The sequence below is a fragment of the Aspergillus sclerotioniger genome, assembly GCF_003184525.1.
Source record: "Aspergillus sclerotioniger CBS 115572 chromosome Unknown BO94scaffold_34, whole genome shotgun sequence".
Taxonomy (NCBI): domain Eukaryota; kingdom Fungi; phylum Ascomycota; class Eurotiomycetes; order Eurotiales; family Aspergillaceae; genus Aspergillus; species Aspergillus sclerotioniger.
Window position 1 is genome coordinate 298,490 of NW_020291024.1, and position 19,604 is coordinate 318,093.

Consider the following 19,604-nt stretch of genomic DNA (forward strand, 5'->3'; position numbering starts at 1 on the left):
AGAAGGCGGTCGCGCCGCCGATCGGCTTTTCCGTCCAGAAATTTTAATTTTTCGTCTGCAAGACCGCCGGTTTGGTATTCGGTCTGGGAGCTTTGGAGCAGTTCATCGTGTCCGTTTTTGCTCTCGGACACTTTCGACTACTACCACAATGGCTCCGATCAAGCGCAAGGGAAATGCCGCAGAGGAGGCTTCTGCCCGTCAACCCCAGAAGCGTGTCCGCGTCGGAGCAGAGGATCGCAAGAAAGACCAGAAGAAACAAAAAACCGCCTCGAATGACAGCAAGTCCAAGCCGGACGCAGAATCTGCGCCCAAAGCTTCGGAGCTTTCGGTTCTGCGCGATGACGAGCCCTCTTTCCCCCGTGGTGGTGGAAGCGTTTTGACGCCTCTCGAACGAAAACAGATTCAGATTCAAGCGACGAAGGATGTTCTTTTCGAGCAGAAGGGCGCTAGACCTTCTTCCGGCAACTTCGGAGATGATGGACTGGAGGACGACACAGACATGGAAGATGCCGGGGATGCCACATCAGCCGGTGCGAAAAAGGATCGCAAGCGCAAGACAAAGGGAAAGAAGACTACAGAGCAGGATACGAGCGAGAGTAAAGGCGTTCGCATTGAGGGTCTGAATTTCAAGGTACGTTTGTTTGACTATCAAAGGGTAGTGTTTGCGCTTCTTGGAGCTCACGAAAGTAGCGTATTCAACCTGGCACTATGGTACTAGGCCAAGTCTCGAGTATCAACGCTCACGACATCGGAATTTCCCTACCTAACAACCTCACCGGTTACGTCCCCTTAACATCCGTGTCCAAGGTGCTGGAGGAGAAGATCGAGAAGATCCTCAAGGATGACGGAAGCGACGAGGAGGACGGTGAAGAGGAAGAGGAGGAGGATTCGCTGGACCTTAACAAATACTTCTACCTCGGCCAGTACTTGCGAGCATACGTTGTCTCTACGGGAAGCAATGCAGCCGATGCCAAGTCCAAGAGCAGAAAGCGCATTGAACTTTCTGTCGACCCAAGACAAGCTAATACTGGGCTTTCAAAATCGGACTTGGTTGTCAACACCGCCGTTCAAGCATCGGTTGTCAGCGTGGAGGATCACGGCTTGGTTATGGATCTGGGCCTTGAGGGCGGCGACGTCAAGGGGTTCATGTCTTCCAAGGAAGTTGACCCCAAAACTCAACCCTCGGCTATCAAGGAAGGCTCGGTGTTTCTGTGTATGGTCACTGGCCAGAACGCTAACGGCAGTGTCGTCAAGCTGTCCGCCAACCTTCAATCCACTGGTTCGATCAAAAAGTCACACTATCTCAGCACCGCTCCTACGATCACTTCTTTCCTCCCCGGTACCGCAGCGGAAATCCTTCTGACCGAAGTCTCGTCAACCGGAATGTCTGGAAAGATCATGGGCATGTTGGATGCCACGGTCGATATGGTGCAATCTGGAGGAAACTTGGGGAAGGACTTGGCCAATAAATACAGTACTGGCGCCAAGATCAAGGCCCGTCTTGTCTGCACGTTCCCAGCGGCTGAGCCATACAAGGTCGGCTTTTCACTGCTCGATCACGTCGCCAAGTTCGCCTCTGATGGTGGCCCCGGATCTTCCGACGACGCCCCCGCCATCTCTGCGATTGTACCCGAGGCTAAGATTGTCACGGTTGATCCCGGCCTCGGTGTGTATGTGCAAATTGGTTCGACTAAACACATGGGATTCGTTCATGTGTCAAGGCTTTCAGACGGACAAGTGGAAACTATCTCTCCCGAGGTTGGCCCCTTCCGAACCGATTCCATACACGAGGCAAGAGTGGTCGGATACAGTGCAATTGACAAGCTTTACCTCCTGTCTTTTGAGAAGAAGATTATTGATCAGCCATTCCTCCGGGTTGAGGATGTGACGCTGGGAGCCGTTGTGAAAGGAAAGGTGGAGAAGCTTCTGATCGGAGCCAATGGAGTCGATGGCCTGATTGTTACTCTGGCTGATGGCATCACCGGTCTTGTTCCGTCTATGCATTTCGCCGATACTGCCCTTCAATTCCCGGAGAAGAAGTTCCGGGAGGGTATGACGGTATCAACCAGAATCTTGTCGGTCAACTTGGAGAAGCGCCAGATCCGTTTGACCTTGAAGAAGAGCTTGTTGAACAGCGAATCCGCCATCTGGAAGGACTACCAAAACATCACCCCTGGCACCCAGTCTCCAGGAACTATCATCAAACTCCATTCCCATGGTGCCGTGGTTCAGTTCTACGGCTCAGTTCGGGGCTTCCTTCCTGTGTCTGAAATGAGCGAAGCATACATCAAGGATCCTTCGCAACACTTCAGACTCGGACAGGTTGTCAATGTTCACGCGCTGAGCGTTGATGCCTCTCTCGGAAAGCTCGCAGTCTCTTGCAAGGACCCTGAGACATTCACCGAGGCTTACAGAAAGGGTTTCGAGAGCCTTCATCCCGGCATGCTTGTCTCCGGAACTGTTTTCGAAAAGTCCACTGATGACATGCTTCTCAAACTGGACGAGTATGGCCTTGTTGCCCGGCTCAACGTCGAGCACGTTGCCGATGGCTCTCCTTCGAAGCAGGCCTCGACTCTTTCGAAGATTCGTGTTGGCCAAAAGCTCAATGAACTTATGGTGCTCGACATCCAGCGCGCGCACAGGCTCATCAAAGTAACTGGCAGACAAAGCCTCAAGAAGGCCTCCAAACAAGGTCGAATCCCAGCCAAGTTCGGAGATGTCCAGGAAGGTGCTGAGGTCACTGGTTTCATCCGTAACATTACGACGAACGGATTGTTTGTTGAGTTCCTGGGTGGCGTCATCGGTCTCGTTCCCAAGCGACTTGTTGGTGCAGAGGATGTCAACAAGCCGGATTACGGCTTGGCCAGATCTCAGGTAGTGACGGCGACGGTGCATTCGATCGACGCTGATTTCCAGCGATTCATCTTGAGCATGAACCCTTCGGAGGCTACCCACGCCGGTGCTAAGAAGAAGGCCGCTGCTAAGCCTGAACCCTCCCCGGCTGACGATGCCGTCGCTAACGCCATCGATGAGGGCATCCAGTCGATGTCTGATTTCACCTTCGGAAGGATCACTAAGTGCAAAATTGTTTCGGTCAGGGCGACTCAAGTCAACGTTCAGCTTGCCGATAACATCCAGGGCCGGATAGATGTGTCTGAGGTCTTCGACAAGTGGGAGGACATCAAGGATCGCAAGCAGCCATTGCGGTTCTTCCGCCCTAAGCAGATCATTTCCGCCAGAATTCTGGGCATCCACGACGCCCGCAACCACAAGTTCCTTCCTATCAGTCACCGTAGCGGAAAGTTCCCAGTGTTCGAGCTTTCCGTGAAGCCGAGTTTCCTGCAAGCGGCCAATCCCAGTCCCCTGAACCTGGAACAAGTTCAGACTGGCTCTACTTGGGTTGGTTTCGTCAACAATGTGGCCGATGACTGCCTCTGGGTTAACTTGTCGCCCAATGTCCGAGGAAGACTGCGTCTTATGGATGCGTCGGATGACTTGTCTCTTCTTGCCGACGTGGAGAAGCACTATCCTGTGGGATCTGCGCTGAAAGTCCACGTCTCAGCCGTCGACGCTGAGAAGGGGCGTCTGGATCTGACCGCCAAGCAACGCTCTGAGAAGCTTGCGTTTGAAGATATCTCCACCGGGATGATTCTGCCTGGAAGAATCACCAAGGTCACTGAAAGACAAGTCATCATGCAGCTCAGCAAATCGATTGTCGGTGCAGTCGATTTGATTGATATGGCAGATGATTACACCAAGGCCAACCCGACGGTGTACCAGAAGAACGAAGTGCTCCGCGCGTGTGTTATCAGCATCGACAAGGCTAACAAGAAGATTTCTCTTTCGCTGCGCCCATCGAAGGTTCTTAGCTCCTCTCTCCCCGTTCAGGACAAGGAGATCTCCTCCATCAGTCAACTCAAGGTGAATGATGTTGTCCGGGGTTTCATCCGGAGGGTTGCCGACAACGGACTGTTCGTGACGGTCGGTCGTGACGTTACTGCTTATGTCCGCATCTCCGACCTTTCAGATTCCTACCTCAAGGAGTGGAAGGACTCTTTCCAAGTTGATCAGTTGGTCAAGGGCCGTGTCACTGTAGCGGACTCAGAGCAAGGCAAGTTGCAAATAAGTCTGAAGGAGTCTGCTTTGGACCCCAAATACAAGGCCCCTGTTACGCTTCATGACCTCAAGCCTGGTCAGATCGTGACTGGAAAGGTCCGCAAGGTCGAGGAGTTCGGTGCCTTCATCGTCATTGATGGTTCCAAGAACATCAGCGGCCTTTGCCACCGCAGTGAAATGGCTGAGGGTCGCGTGGAAGATGCCCGGACTTTGTACGAAGAAGGCGACGCTGTTAAGGCCAAAATCCTCAAGATTGACCGCAAGCAAGAAAAGATCTCTTTCGGATTGAAGGCTTCTTACTTCGATGATGACGAGGACGAGGAGGACAGCGACGACGAAGGCGACGATTCCGAAGGCATCAGTCAGGATGGCATCGGTGGCGTTGATGTCGACGACAGTGACGAGGACGACAGCGATGTTTCCATGGGCGGTGTCGACCTCGAGGAGGATAGTGAAGACGACTCTGAGCAGAGCGATGATGAGGCGATGGATGACGCGCCTGCAAGCCGGCAAGTTGGAGGCCTTGGGGACGGCGGCTTTGACTGGAGCGGCAACACCAAAAATGACGAGAAGATGGATGTCCAGTCGGACTCGGAAGACGAGGATGCATCCCGGCAGAAGAAGAAGAAGAACCGCAAGCCAGAGATCCAGGTGGACCGCACTGGTGAGTTGGACGCCAACGGACCCCAGTCGGTCGCCGACTACGAACGACTTCTGCTCGGTGAGCCGGATTCTTCGCTCCTGTGGCTTCAGTACATGGCCTTCCAGTTGGAGCTGGGTGAAGTCGAGAAGGCAAGAGAAATTGCCGAGCGCGCTCTCCGTACCATCACCATCGGCCAGGATGCTGAGAAGTTGAACATCTGGGTGGCCATGCTCAATTTGGAGAACACGTACGGCAACGACGACACTCTGGAGGATGTCTTCAAGCGCGCGTGCCAGTACAACGATACTCAGGAGGTCTATGAGCGGATGATCAGCATCTACATCCAGTCTGGAAAGAACGAGGTGAGTTTCTGACCACATCAATATTTTCTCCTTCCCCTTGCTAACGGAGTCTCCTACAGAAAGCGGATGAGCTCTTCCAAACCGCTCTCAAGAAGAAGATCTTCCAGTCGGCCAAGTTCTTCGTCAACTATGCCAGCTTCTTGTTCGATACCATGGCTGCTCCTGAGCGCGCTCGTGCGCTGCTTCCTCGCGCCCTTCAGTCGCTGCCTTCTCACACCCACGTGGAGACCACCTCCAAGTTTGCCCAGCTGGAGTTCCGTTCGTCGAATGGAGACGTCGAGCGTGGCCGGACGGTGTTCGAAGGACTCTTGTCCTCATTCCCCAAGAAGGTCGACTTGTGGAACATCCTGCTAGACCTGGAGATCAAGAACGGCGATGCCGAACAGGTCCGCCGCCTGTTCGAGCGGGTTCTGGGTATCACCAAGAAGGGGGGTGCCGTTGAGGCCAGCAAGAAGGTCCGGCCCAAGCAGGCCCGCTTCTTCTTCAAGAAGTGGCTCTCGTTCGAGGAGAAGCTCGCGTCTGAGGGAAGTAATGACAAGATGGTGGAGGATATCAAGGCCAAGGCGGCGGACTACGTCAAGTCGCTGCAGCAGGAGTGAGCATCGGTGTTACGGACATAGAGAATCCTTGTATATAAAAAGCATTTCCACACAAATATCTTCGTTTCTTCCAGCTGGGTATTACCATCTAATTATTATCTAAAAGATCCATCATCCCCTTCTCTTCTCGGCCATCAACCGCCGATACTCATCGACAATGTTCCTTCTCTCATTAGCCAGCTCCTCTCGCCGTCTCAAACTGCCCACCGCCGCCGGCACGTTAGCCACATCGACCTTGGCTCCGCCGCGCACCTTGAAAATCTCCCTGGGCTTGGTCAACTGCGGCGGCGCCTGCACCACATCCAACGGACTGATCTGCTTGTTCATCCGTTCGCGCTTCAACTTGGCCCACGGATCCGGATCATCCCTCACCACCTCCTTCTTCTTCGCTCCTCCCCCACTCTTCTTCGCCTTGCGCTTCCCGGCCTCAACATCCCACTCCCCCCACAACCTCAACTGCTCCTCCATCTCCTCCTCCCTTTCCTCCCTCTCCGCCGCCTCCCGCTCCAGAATATCCTTATCATCCTTCCGCCATTGCTCCTGCAGCCGCCGCAAATGCTTCTCATGCTTCGTCACCCTCGTCTCCCGGATCTTGGGCACATCAGCCGCCGCCGGCTTATTGCTGCGCTTCATGTTCGACAGGGGCATTTCACGATCAACTCGCGCCGCGAAATCGGAGAGTTTTTCTCCCGGCATGATCTTCGGTTTGATTATCTTCTCCTCTTCTTCATCCTCCCCTTCCTCTTCCTCATCCTTTTCTTCGATGTTGTTCTTGGCGATGGGCGTGGGCGCGGGTGCGCTCTTCTTCTGATTCTTCTTCTTCTGTCCGGTGGTTACGGGCACTGGCGCCTCTTCGGAGTCAGAATCGTCAGAGTCATCATTGTTCCGTTTGCGTTTCTTTTGAGGTTTCGCTCCGCTCTGGAATTGCATTATGCGACGGAAGGCCCGGGGGGTGTCGTCTGCCCATCCTGTTGCGGGGTTGGTGGAGTTGGGTTTCGATTTGGATTTGCGGGTGGATTGAGATGATGTGGTTGTCGTCTGTGATTTTGGTTGTGGCTTGCCCTTGGTGGGTTTTTGTTTGGGGTCGCGGACTGGAAGAGGCTTTGCGATTACGGTGGGTGGGAGGTCGTAGGTGCTGAGGTTGGGGTTGGGGTTAGTGGGGATGATGGTTGATGTGGGATTGGGAAAGGATTGTACTTGGCATCATTTTGGCGGCGCTTGTGTTTGTGAGGCATTGTGGCGGTGGTGGGGGAGGGGGGTGAAATTGAAATGGGTAGATGGAGTCTGGTGATGGATGATGGATGGGGAGTTGAACTTTTTTTTTCTCGGGGCGGTTGGCGGCGTATCTTATCGCCGCTGATAAGCTAGCTACGGGGAACTTACTGTTCTGGGGATGGGGTGATACTCGGTGGAATGCAAGATACAACGCGAAGGGTAATCTCTTTGCCTTTGCCTTACTCAATGTCGAGGACTCTTTTTTTGCAGTTTGGGATGAGGCTGTGTTTTTCTTATCTTTTAGTAAAGATGTTTCAGATCCATTGTTGTTAGTCTCTATACTATGATATACTTAGCAACTTAGGGGCCCTCGTTGTTTAGTTCCTAGCAAACTACCCACCGACTTAAGCATAGGGCAGCGCTAACAGAGCTAAGCCTCCAACCGTATACTACCATGTCGATACTACACAAATCCCTCAGGAGGGTCTGCTTAGCAATCCAGACCCTGGACCAGTGTACAGCCCCAATTTCTAGGCCAACATCCATGCATTCTGGATGGACGGAAGGACGGATGGATCGAGGATGGAACCTACTATCTAGATAGCGCCGGACTCCGAAGTGGGAGCTAGTCTGCGGTGGACAGTGGTCAGTGGACAGTGGACACAGGTGAATGTGACTGACCATCCCATCTCCATCCTCCTCCCTCCGTAGGGCCAGCCAACTAACATCCTCCCATTAGTGCCTTTCACAGGACCCTTCCATCAAACTGCTCCAGCCAGTGGTAAGCGCATGAGCCCTAGTGCGTTGGGCCTTAGCTGCAGCGGCCTGCACTAATCAATTCCCCGATCCCTGAGGGTCTGGATAATCGGCACATCCTTCGTTGCTGGTGCCACTGTCGGCGACCCTGAGGGAATTTTTTTTCTTCTCTCTGTCCCACGATGGGCGGGTCATCCTTCCATCTCACTCTGATTCCTTTCGGTCTCGAGACTACCTAACTAGGGTATGCTTAGGCAACAGCATTGAAGGGTAGGGCCGTTTTTTGCGCCCCAAGGTTACAGATGAAAGCTCTAGAGTGGATTGCTAGTGAAGAGGGAGGGTTAGACAGGCCATTGAGCCGACGCAACCTTGAGCCAAAGCTAGATACTACTAAAGTTGAAGCTGGCCAGCTGCCCGTGCGGTTGATGTGCCGACGGTCCAATGGCCGGCTGGTCCGCTGCACATGGGCGCCTGGCTCGTTCCCGACTGTCGCGCCTGCAGAAAAAAAGTAATAAACATACAAAAAAGAAGAAAAAAAGAAAGAAGGGTTCGCTTGGATTCTAGGAAGAATAGACTGGGTCCGCGATGAGGGACAAATGCTGGGGCTGTGCTTTGGTGAAGCACGGGGAGAGCGACGGAGTATCAAAGTATACAATGGAACAATGGAGATGGCCGTCGGGGTGGGGATTGCTTCAGGCTCGTCCCTCACTCAGACACTCACATCCCTCGGAGACTGGCGGCATGACGCCCAGGGCACTTTCCCGGAATGGGGAAGACCGTTGTGGCCCTGCAGCTAAGCAGAATCCCGGGTGTCGTTCTATATAACTCCTATGTCTTTCCTCCTCCGTCTGCCTGTCTGTTCCTGGTCAGCAGTGGATGGATGGATAGCATCATGGTTCCTTCGTCCTCATCGACCCCTTCTTCCACCGTCTCCGTCCAGGACTCCCTGGACGTCAACGACGAAGCAGACTGGATGCAAAGATACCCGGGGGACAAGGATCCGCACAGCGCGGCCACCAGCGACTTCGAGTATGAGGACGATGTCGAGGCGACGCCGGGGATCCGCCCGGAGCGACCGCGACCGCGATGGTGGATGCGGGGAATCCTGCCTCTTATCGCCGCCTCCTTATCGCCTCGGGAGTCTCGCCGCTCCGCAGCAGACGCTCGGCCTCTACTCGCTCCCGCCTCTTCTTACTCCACCTGCAAATCCTATTCCTCCTCGCGACAACACTATTGCACGTTCAAAGTGTTGCTTCGTTGCTTATGCTTCCCGCTCCTGGGGCTTCTCGTTATGCTGTGAGTGAGGCCCCCCCCCCCTCGAGTTGGGTGATCGGTCGCTCACACTCCCGCATAGAGGCATTGTCCAGTTTATCTCCATCGCCTGCGGCATTGTCGTCTCTTTCTTTCCCGATGAAATCGACCGCGCAACCGAGCGGTGGCGTCACGGCGATCGAGGACCCACCATGGACATACTGCATTGGCCTACAGACATCTCCAGGGATATTGTCCCGGCAAGATGCCACTCCCACAATGATTACTGGCGTCCTATCCCGTTGTATTCCGCTCTCCAGGCCGGCTGTGTCAGCGTGGAGGCCGATGTGTGGCTTGTCGACAACGACCTCTACGTCGGCCATACCAAGTCAGCGTTGACCCCCCAGCGGACCCTGCAGAACATGTACATCAACCCGCTATGGCGAATCCTCGAACAGCAGAACCCCATCACCGACTTCCATCCCCATCGCGACCAACCGCCGCAAGGGGTGTTCGACACCGATCCGTCGCAAACCCTAATTCTGCTGATCGATATCAAGACCGATGGTCAGGAGACCTGGCACCACGTGTATGCCCAGCTCGCGCCACTTCGCGAACGCGGCTATCTCACCTACTTCAACGGCACTGACCTCATCCCTGGCCCTATCACTGTCGTGGGCACGGGCAACACCCCCTTCAATATGGTCGTGGCCAACAACACCCACCGGGATATTTTCTTTGACGCGCCGCTAGACAAGCTCGCAGAAGATGACGACAGCCTGCTTAACAACGACCAAGGCGGGGATGCAGTAACCTCCCGCTCCTCGGAAAATGTCGGTCAGGGTCTGTCCGGTCTCCCCGACACAGAAATCAGAGCAGACACCTTTGATTGGACCAACAGCTACTACGCTTCAGTTTCCTTCAAGAAATCAATCGGTATGCATTGGTCCTTCCGCCTTACAGAGCGCGAAGTCGACAAGATCCGGGCTCAGATCCGTGGCGCTCATCGTCGTGGCCTCAAAGTCCGGTACTGGGGCGTACCGAGCTGGCCGCGGAGTCTGAGAAACCATCTCTGGAGCATGTTCGTCCGCGAGGGCGTCGACTACCTCAATGTCGACGATCTCCTGAGCGCCACCCGCCAAGACTGGCAGCCCCGTATCTCAGACTGGTGGAATTGACATATCTTTCTCAGTGCTCCTCCTTCATTCTTTCACCTCCTTTCTTTTTTTTTCTTCTCTCACCTTTCTTATTCCCTCCTTTCGCTCATTCTCATGTCTAGAAAGAAACGATTGCACATTGCGACGGCGTTTCGGTTTTGATTTCCTTCCTGTTCGGTAGATACCCACATGATGGCTTGGTCTGTGGTTTTTGGGTTAGGTTAGGTTAGGTTAGGTTAGTTCTTACTAGAGGATGCTTCTTACTACTTAGCTTAGATACAAAAGAAATGAAACAGGCTAGATACATTTTTGGATTGCTACTTTTCATTAGAAAGTTAGTTTCATGACATTTATGGTTCATTCATAGTATGTATGAGGTGGGTATCATATATCTATCGAGATAGGGGCTAACAGGCAGTCACTCGAGTGAAATGACTAGCCGGAGCACAAGTACGTATGTATGTAGGCAGAGCAAGGTACCTTGGGAGTATACAACATGGAAACGATGCAACAACGAATCACAATCACATGCAAAATAACGCTTCCTCGCCAAACTCCCTAAACACCGTCCCCTCCTCCCGGAGGATCCCACCCAACCAATCCTTCGCAGTAGCAAACTCCTTCGCGCCAAACTTCACCAACACGAACCCGGCTCGCACACGCGCCGCCGTAAACGTAACCTGAGAATCATAGTTCGGCGTGGACTCCATCACCGCCGGAGCTGAGGACGCCCAATTCCGCGCCCCGATTCTCGGCAACGAGGTGAACCGATCCATGATGAAGGATGCGAGTTTTTCAAAAACAGGTCCGTAGAGAATCAAGGTGCCCACAACACCGTGCGGCCGGGTCCGTTCCCGGATCAAATCACTGCGGCTGATTGTACCGGCGTCGTTTTCGAGGAGGTCCACGTCGACTTCGTCGTCGAGGATGAGTGAGTCGCGGAGGAGAAGCTTCTTCTTCTTTTCTGTTGATGTCTCTCTCCCCTCGTCGGTATTCATCCACACCTCATTCTTGCCTCGCCACAGATGGAAATCCCAGCTCTCGCCTCGGGAGGACCGACCCTCTGTTACCCAGTCGAGGATGCAGAGACTGCTCTTGTTGAGCCCGTCAACGGTGAAGGTCTGGATCTGCTCGTAGCGGCTGTCTTTGTAGGGCACGGCTGGGTCCGGAAGGTAGCAGAGGGCGGCATCTTCGCCAATGTGCACGTCTAATGTCTGGCGACTTTTATCGGAGAGGATATGTTTTGGGGTGCCGCGGTGGCCTTTGACGCTGGCGTTGGGCTCTGTCTTGAAAATCTTCGTGCTTCCTTGTGGCGTTGTCACGACCATGCGGGTCCGAGGTTCGAGGGTTATGGAGACGGAGATATGATCGCCTGGTAATAGACCGCCGCCGTAGGTGAGGAGGTAGAGGTGGACGGGTTGGGAGGGACTAGTTGATGAGGCCGAGGTTTGCGGAACAAATCCGGGGACGCGAGTGAGGAGTTTCAAAGGATATTTGTAGGTGAGGGTCGTGAGGGTTGGAATTGATGGGGGCAGGAGGGAGAGGACGACCTTGCCTTGCCCTGGCTTTGCGATGGATGACTCGAAAGGCGATTTTATCGGCATGATTGATTGATTGTTGTTTAGAGGAGTGTGCAAGAGGAAGAGGAAGAAGGAGAGGAGGGAGGAGAGGAAGAATTGTGAAGGCGAACTAGTGATATGGATGGAAGAAGAAGAAGGAAAAGAGGAGGACAAGGACGGATGGCTTGGCTTTTAACAGCATGGTATTGCTTTTATCCATGGCTTTGTGAGATGTGCATTCAACTATGTGGAATGGCGTCACGATGCTTGCGTGAGACTGGATTCTTTCCCCAGGTCTGAACGACTATTGAATGTCCTGCGGCGGCCTGACGATCTTCCAGACTTTGGGGCGGCAGTACGGAGAACAACCAAACAACAGGCGGACTGTACGACGGACGAGGCGATTCTCGATTTTGGAGAGTCCCTGATGCCTGCAACTCCTCAGCCGGGAGCGGGGTCTGGAGTGATCCCGTGGATGAAAAGATGGAGTGGCAGCTCTTGGCTGTTGGAACAGTTCAATGGCATCAAACTGGGCGTCTCGCGATGGAGCCCGTCGTGGTTTCCATTACGGCATCGATATTCCGCCTCCGCTTTTCCCGCTTTTGGGTCTTGCGCAAGGGCTAGGGTTTTACCTGGTCAGATGGTCCGACGCCCTCTCGGCGCCAAGCTAGTAATACATAGTACTGTTACAGTTACCATACGTCCCATCCCGTGACCTGCGACCCATCCAATCCAAAACAACATCGTCGCCTCAGGCCGCCACAGCCTCCGGCCCCGTCATCGCCAGGCACCAAAGCGCGTCGTCCGTCAGTCTGTCAACGAGCAAGACAGTCCAAGTCCACCTCCGTTGTCCACCCCCTCCCTCCCCCTATCCCTCCACCTCCCCCCCTCCCGAATCTCGCAGGCTTTCAATTGCCTCCTCATAGCTCGTCCAATATCCGTCGAGATCCTCCTCCCACGGTCCGCTTGCAGGGACGTGCCGTACGCGCGCGCAAACCGGGAGACCCAACATCGCGTTGACGGGTCCCGTCCCATCTATCTTTGACAATCACGAACCCCACGTCCAAGTACGCTCTGCCTCCCCGGGGTGCTCCCGCATCGGTAACCCCCAAATGACATCCATACATTTCGACTGACATTCGCTTGATTGCAGTGCTCTAATATCTCCCACGACAGACAACATGGAAGCCGAGTCGCCCCTCTCTACACCTCAGCCGGACCCGACCCAGAGTGACGCCTCCCCGTCAACAGACAGGAGGAAGTCCGGCCGGGTGACGCGAAAACCCGAGTTGTATTCGCAGAGATATGGCGCCAGCAACGGTGCGCCCGCAGGCGGGGCTAAACGCAAGCGCACCACGACTGGCGATGATAATGATGATGACGATGAAGAGATCAATGAGGACGCGTCGGAGGCTGAAAGCGATGAGCCTGGCGACGAAGACCCCGACGAAGAGGAGTTGCGGGAGAAAAAACGAGCCGCGCGCAAAGCAGCTACCAAGACGCAGTCTTCCGGATCAAAAGCGAAGCCCAAGTCTCGCAGTGTGAAGAAACCCAAAGTCGCCGGCAATGGACTGCCGAGTCGCCTGGCCCTGCGACCTGCTGCCAATGTGAGGAAGCCGGTTTCCCGTCCCAGACAGATGAAGGCCCGGCTCACTATGGCTGCTCGTGAAGGCGGTCTTTATGGTAGGTTGCATACGACAAATTTCCGGCCTGAATGCCATGGCTGACATTGTTATCTAGCGGAGGTCTTTGGCAAGGGACGAACCGTTGAAACGGTCGCTGCGGAGTGGCTCACGCAATATCAGGAAGCGCAAGATGTTGCAGTCTGCGATATGGTTAATTTGATGCTTAAATGCGCAGGAACCGATCTCGAAGTCAATACTGATGATATTGAAGATGTCGACCACGCACCGGATCGCGTGGAGGATCTGGAAAATCAGTACCATGCTCTAGGGATCTCCGAATATCCCCTTATCTCCAGGTCTAGAAAGCTGAGGGCTTTCCAGCCCGTTCTGGAGAGTTTCTTCATGACGCTGATACAAACGCTGCACCATTCCTCCGTGCTATATACCGATCCAAACCTTTTCGAGAACATCCAAGTTTGGATCTCCTCTCTGTCCTCTTCCCGGTGTCGGCCGTTTAGACATACCGCTACCATAATTTCTCTGGCAACTATGAACACTTTCTGTGAAATAGCTCGAGAGGTCAACACCACGGTCTCTACGTCCCGCAAACAGCTTGAGAGTGAGAAAAAGAAGAGATCGGTTAACAAGGGCCGAGTCGATGCTATTCAGACCGCCATCGACGAGGGTGAGCAGAAGCTGGAGACGATCGACGAATACCTGAAAGATGGGGTCAACGTCGTTTTTGTCCATCGCTACCGTGATGTCGAACCCGCTATTCGGGCAGAGTGCATGGCAGCCCTGGGACGATGGATGCGCAGTTATCGCGAATTTTTCTTCGAGGGCCAATTCCTCCGATATTTCGGCTGGATCCTCTCAGACTCCGTCGGCCAAACGCGCGCAGTTGTGGTGGACCAGCTCCGACTTCTATACGAAATCAAAGACAACATGGCTGGCTTACGATCGTTTACCGAGCGTTTCCGCCAACGGCTGGTTGAGATGGCTGCCCACGATGCGGAAATTACAGTGCGCACCTCTGCCATTGAGCTGCTTGATCTCATCCGCGAGACTGGTTTAATCGAGCCTGCAGATGTGGACACCGTCGGCAAACTCGTCTTTGACTCCGAACCCCGAGTCCGCAAAGCGGCTGGTCGCTTTTTCGTTGCGAACGTTCAGGATGTGTTCGACTCAACGACGGAGGAGATGGGGGAGGAGTGCAACGAATTATTCGGCGATGAAGACGAGGACGATTTCGAATCGCCCAAGCGCTCTTGGATCAAATTCAAATGCCTAGCCGACATCTTCCAAGCCTACGACGACCTAGAGAACGAGAGCGCGGAAGAGCCCGTGGCTTCCAGAGATGCCCTTTCGGGGGCTCCAATGGACACGCGCTTTGTCCTTGCTACGGAGGCCATTTACCCCCATCTCAGTGACTTGGCTCACTGGCAAGCTCTGGCGGGATATCTTCTCTACGATCACTCCCAGATTCCGGAAGAGCCCAGCGAGGACGATGCTGTTGCTGTGGTCCGAAGATCATACAAGATGCAGGAAGGCCAGGAAGTGATCCTTCTGGAAGTGCTGTGCTGTGCTGTCAAGCTGCGTGTCCTAGAAATCGCCAAGTCGGACATCGATAAGAGGGGCCGAAAAGTCAAGGCCTTGACCGACAAAATCCCAGAGCTGCAGGAAGAGATCGCACATAGTTTGGCGCAGATTATCCCGCAGCTGCTGAACAAGTACGGCTCCGTCCCAGAGGCAGCCTTTGCGGTCTTGAGGCTGGAACATCTAGTCGATCTTGAGAAGATTGAGGATATTCAAAAGGACGCGGCCGCTTATACTTCGTTGTTGAACGACATTAATAAGCAGTTCCTCACGCATTCAGACCAGGATGTTCTGGCCGAGGCTAGTGTTGCTTTCATCCATGCAAAGAGCTCCGACGACATGCGCGAGGCGATGGAAGGCAAGATCCAGGAGCTGTGGGATAACACGGTAGAGACCCTCGGTACTCTCTCTCAGAACGAGGAGGTGGCAGAGGGAAGCTCAATACCCCCCGCCACACTCAATGAGCTCATCAACACAGTGATCCGGATCTCGAACCTTGCCAGTGTAACTGACTGTACTCATCTCTTGGAGTCTCTGCCGTCTGGTCGAGCCAAAGGGAAAAGGACAGAGCGTTCGGAAGCGCCTTTCAACACCCTTATGCATCTGGTGAAACGTGGATTGCGCGAACAAGAGGACGATGAGGATCTAGCCAAAGCAGAAACCGAGTTGGTTACCAACAGTATACGGACGCTCTTGTTCTACTTCATGTGGAAGGTGCAGACCTTAACCACGGCCCTGAACGCAGGGAAGGCCTCATTCAACACGGCATACTTTGAGGCGCTGACAAAAGGCCGCGAGATGTTTATCGCGACTCTTGTTGCTATCATGAAGCAGCGCTCGGGGCTGGACGATGTGCGTTTTTGCGCAGCTACGACTCTCCTAGACCTCCAGACGTTGTTCGGCACCCTTCGCCATGCTGGGATGACTGCAGCGAATGACGAGGATGTGATTCTCCAGACTCAAAGCCTTGTTCACGAGATCGGAGCTGAGCCAAAGGCCCTCATCACCAAGATCCATGGCATAGCAGAACGTACGTATGCGAGAAAGATACGTCTGCCTCTTGAGCCTCTTGACGACGAGGCGCCTCTTTCCGACGACGAAATCCGCAAGGCACCCGAGGATGAAGATGAAGAGTCCGAGCCCGAAGAAGCCATGGACGACGAGCGCCTACGGTCGAGCATTGTAGCAGAACAACGGCTGTGCGAACTGACCGGCAAGATCGTCCTAGCCATCGTAGGTCGCATAATCGACGCTTCCGGGTCAGACAGTGGCGAGCTGAAGAAGAGACTGCTCAAGCACAAGTCCGAGCTGGGCCGAAACTACCGCGAAGTCCTCGCCTACCTTGGAGACCGTAAGCCCAAACCTGCAGCACCCCGGGTGGCTCAGCCAAGAAGTAAACAACCTTCGGCGCGAGGCAAAGGCCAGAACGGCTCCGGCGCCAGCAAGCAAGCAGGAGACCACAAATCCGCCGAACGGATAGATGAGGAGGATGACGAAGACGACCACGACGGCGACTCTCCCGTCGAGGACGACGATGAGGACCTACGCGCCCGGGGCCTTCTCGAAGAGGAGAACATTGACTTAGAGCACGACGAGGAAGAAGAGGACGAGAACCCAGCCGGACCAGATCCAGACGAGGACGAAGTTATGGGTGATTAGTTCGTTGATTTTCCGGATGAAAACTAGGGAAGGCAAATTCACGGTGACTTACTACTACTATTACTTACTTCTCTGACTTGATTACGACTCTTTTTCTTTCTTCCTTTCTTCTTACTCTTCTATTTTTCTGTTTTTTTCTTTCAACAAGCCGGGCCTTTCCCCCCTGCCTCTTTGCTGTTATTATGTAGCTTGATATCACACTACTCTTCTTATACTTCGAGCTCTTTTCATGGACAGGAATCATACGCCCTTTCTTCTATTCTACTACTATTACATCGATCTCCTCTTACTCAAATATAAACCCCATCGTATCGAATTCTGTTGACGCGTCAAGTCTCCTATACATCTTCGGAGTTCAGTATCAAGCTACTACCTAGCTAACTAACTAACTGTGTTGTATCTACCCGTGGGATTGTTCAAGCTTTTGTTTGTTCTTCACGTGTGGCGGTTTCTTTCTTTTTTCGTTGATGTCCTTAGTTATCTCCACGCGCTATGGATGGATGTACGGAGTACGGAGTAAATACATAGCTGGCCCGGGGGGTCGGTAGAAACTAGGTTTATTTGACAGATTCGAGCAGTTTGTAACTATACTTAACTAGTAGTTCTCGGTCATAGTATAGTTCGTCGTGAAGTAGTTGTGATATAGATTCAACAATAGTCTATGGTAAGTAATTAACTCTTTGATCATAGATTATCATTATTAACATTAAGATTATCAAGTGGTGATAGTAAAATTTGTACAACTTCAAGAGAGAGAGAAAAACAAACAACATAAGGACAAGCGAGCGCCGTGACTTCACATGATATGTGGAATCTCAGCATTCAATGATAATATTCACGGTGGCGGACACCCCATAATACCCTTTGGAGTCTGAAAGAGTGAAACCAAGTCCCGAACGCTTCGAGATGGAGAAGTATCAGGGGTATCCTCAGATGGCACTTGGGGTGGAGTGGATATTGTAGAGGAGTCAAATGATTCAGACTCTCTTTTATGAACAGGTCTAGGTGTAGACGGAGGCTGAGGCTGAGGCTGGATGGAATTCCTGGGAGATAATAACATATGGTCTTGTTGGGGTGTGCCAGTCCCGTATTCAACCGATTGTCTTGGTCTCTCGGGAGGAGAAGATGACGATGGGTCTATATTCTCAGATGTGTAATGTCGATGACCTCTTCTGGGTAAGGGTGCCTGGGGTGGAGATTCTGTCGGTGGTATCTGGGGTGAAGATGTTGATGGTGTCGGGGGCGGAGACCTCGATGGTACCGGGGGTGGAGATGCTGTCGGTGGTACTTGAGATGGGGATGTTGTCGATGGGTTCGGGGCTGAAGGTCTAGTTGGTGCACCCTTGATGGACGCTGGATGTGATGGTTGACTTTGACCTGTGGGTGAATTTGGCTCCGGAGCACTTGAGCCATGCCCTGATTGTGAGGGCGTCAAAGGGGATTGTGTTTCTGAACCATCACTATGATTTCTCTCTGAAGAAAATGACGCAGCTGGAGAATGCTGAATGGGAGGTGACTTGACATATGGATCCAACCCATCGACATGGGACGAGACATCTTCACGGCTGGAGATGCTTTCCAAGGGGGATCCATTCTGTGGAGGTGACCTCGACTGATCTTTCGCATTGGCACGAAAACGAAACTTGAATTCGTTCATGAGGAGCTTAAGATGCTCGAAAGCTTGACGATATGCATATTGCAGAGTTTGGCCGGCATCGTGAATGGCGCGATTGCCTTTGCGGCCAACCGCGAGGAAAAAGCGACGCGAGGTCGATGCAGTGCTCCACAGGATTCGTTGAGTGGCCTTGGAGACGTCATTCACCCAGCGCGTCCGTTCATCAATTCTCTTTCTCAGAAGTTTCCAGCTTTCGCGCATGGCCTCACTATTATCTCGCCTTTTGGCTTGCTTGTTGGCCCGGCTGCGAAGCTTGTTCAGGCATTTCCCCAGCTCTTTCTGCAGAGTCTCCAATGGAGCCACTGAATCAAGGATTCGTTGGTCAGTCTCTGGATCAGTTTGCTCAATCATCTTATAGAGCTCCGGGACAATCAGCTCTTGTACCAGGCCATATCGATCCACGATTGTATTAAGATTGCGCTCTGCTGTCTGGAATTCGTATGGATAGGTATACTTGATGAAGAGCACCTTGAACCCATCGCACAATCTCGTCTTGAGTCACTTCCAACGGGCATTTCGATAATGAGGGTACTGTAATCGTTTTCAAAAGCTCCTTTGTGCAAACGGCCGCAGATAATGACGCGTAGGAATGCCAATCATCATTTTTGTGACCATCCGAGTAATCAGAGATACCACGCACAGTGAGGCATGGAATGGTCTCCATGATAGCAACTGCTTCCATCTCATAGCATATGATATCGAGCAACCTGGCAAAGTGGTCACGCTCACTGGCTTTCTTCACGACTTGATCCGCAGATCCCACGACTCCTTGGTGCACCTGGATTAAGTCTGAATCGTTGCGATGACTGCGAGTGCAACCATAGCCCACGGCCTGGGATTCAGCCTTTAAGCAATCACAGCGGCTGTCATGGATGTAATCTCTAACATAGAGATTGTCTTTTGTTGGTCGATAAATGGTGTGTGGCCCGATATTCTGGATGGATTCCTGCAAATTCAGGCCCTGTCCCAATCGAAACCCCAGTCGGGTGATGAAGGGTGACTCGAGCACTCGACCAGTAAGCACTACTACGGTAAAAAATTGCGCAAGGCAGGGAATGGAAAGTCCGACCCCGGTCAAGCGGCTGGGCTTCAGGAAAAGCAAACAAGCCAGGGGGGCGTCTCTCTAGCCTTGCGCAGCCTTGTCAACTACCAAATTGGATTGCCGCGGTGATCGAGCCTGGGAGCCCAAATCTCTGAGTAATGGGGGCTTGGATTTGGGGGGACATTTTATCTGGCAGTTAGGTAAGCTAGAAAAAGATGGGTCGATCCCTTATGGGACAATGTGGATGGAAAATGTGGATGGAAAAAGGGAATCGTCATTTTTAGGCTAGTTTACTATCCATCAGCATGGAACCTATTGGGCTTAGTGACTATACGAGGTACCCTCCGAC

General features: G+C 53.1%; 7 protein-coding genes across 7 annotated transcripts; 4 read left to right on the forward strand and 3 right to left on the reverse strand.

Annotated features, from left to right (window-relative positions):
• Positions 1–148: 148 nt before the first annotated feature.
• Positions 149–5,792, forward strand: BO94DRAFT_578616 (putative rRNA biogenesis protein RRP5; the record flags this gene model as incomplete). The annotated part of the gene is made up of 3 exons (XM_025615218.1): positions 149–631; positions 691–5,121; positions 5,181–5,792. 3 exons carry the CDS (start codon positions 149–151, stop codon positions 5,718–5,720), a joined length of 5,454 nt encoding a protein of 1,817 aa, XP_025463185.1. The 3' UTR covers positions 5,721–5,792.
• On the reverse strand, positions 5,776–7,131 carry BO94DRAFT_253901 (uncharacterized protein). The gene is made up of 2 exons (XM_025606450.1): positions 7,104–7,131; positions 5,776–6,855 (listed from the first exon to the last, which is right to left on the reverse strand). The coding sequence occupies exon 2, from the start codon at positions 6,648–6,650 to the stop codon at positions 5,832–5,834; it is 819 nt and encodes a 272-aa protein (XP_025463186.1). The 5' UTR covers positions 6,651–6,855; positions 7,104–7,131; the 3' UTR covers positions 5,776–5,831.
• Positions 7,132–7,653: 522 nt separating this feature from the next.
• On the forward strand, positions 7,654–8,331 carry BO94DRAFT_539357 (uncharacterized protein). Its single transcript, XM_025612689.1, has one exon. It carries the CDS (start codon positions 7,994–7,996, stop codon positions 8,201–8,203), a length of 210 nt encoding a protein of 69 aa, XP_025463187.1. The 5' UTR covers positions 7,654–7,993; the 3' UTR covers positions 8,204–8,331.
• A 211-nt stretch (positions 8,332–8,542) lies between these two features.
• BO94DRAFT_539359 (uncharacterized protein) lies at positions 8,543–10,397 on the forward strand. The gene is made up of 2 exons (XM_025612690.1): positions 8,543–8,987; positions 9,046–10,397. The coding sequence occupies exons 1-2, from the start codon at positions 8,584–8,586 to the stop codon at positions 10,118–10,120; spliced, it is 1,479 nt and encodes a 492-aa protein (XP_025463188.1). The 5' UTR covers positions 8,543–8,583; the 3' UTR covers positions 10,121–10,397.
• Positions 10,398–10,443: 46 nt separating this feature from the next.
• BO94DRAFT_253922 (urease accessory protein UreD) lies at positions 10,444–11,832 on the reverse strand. Its single transcript, XM_025606451.1, has one exon. It carries the CDS (start codon positions 11,701–11,703, stop codon positions 10,624–10,626), a length of 1,080 nt encoding a protein of 359 aa, XP_025463189.1. The 5' UTR covers positions 11,704–11,832; the 3' UTR covers positions 10,444–10,623.
• Positions 11,833–12,669: 837 nt separating this feature from the next.
• Positions 12,670–16,570, forward strand: BO94DRAFT_253932 (cohesin subunit IRR1). Its single transcript, XM_025606452.1, has 3 exons — positions 12,670–12,725; positions 12,812–13,341; positions 13,399–16,570. Exons 2-3 carry the CDS (start codon positions 12,840–12,842, stop codon positions 16,536–16,538), a joined length of 3,642 nt encoding a protein of 1,213 aa, XP_025463190.1. The 5' UTR covers positions 12,670–12,725; positions 12,812–12,839; the 3' UTR covers positions 16,539–16,570.
• A 690-nt stretch (positions 16,571–17,260) lies between these two features.
• Positions 17,261–19,439, reverse strand: BO94DRAFT_578621 (uncharacterized protein; the record flags this gene model as incomplete). The annotated part of the gene is made up of 3 exons (XM_025615219.1): positions 17,261–18,642; positions 18,668–19,236; positions 19,364–19,439. The coding sequence occupies 3 exons, from the start codon at positions 19,437–19,439 to the stop codon at positions 17,374–17,376; spliced, it is 1,914 nt and encodes a 637-aa protein (XP_025463191.1). The 3' UTR covers positions 17,261–17,373.
• Between the last annotated feature and the right edge of the window lie 165 nt (positions 19,440–19,604).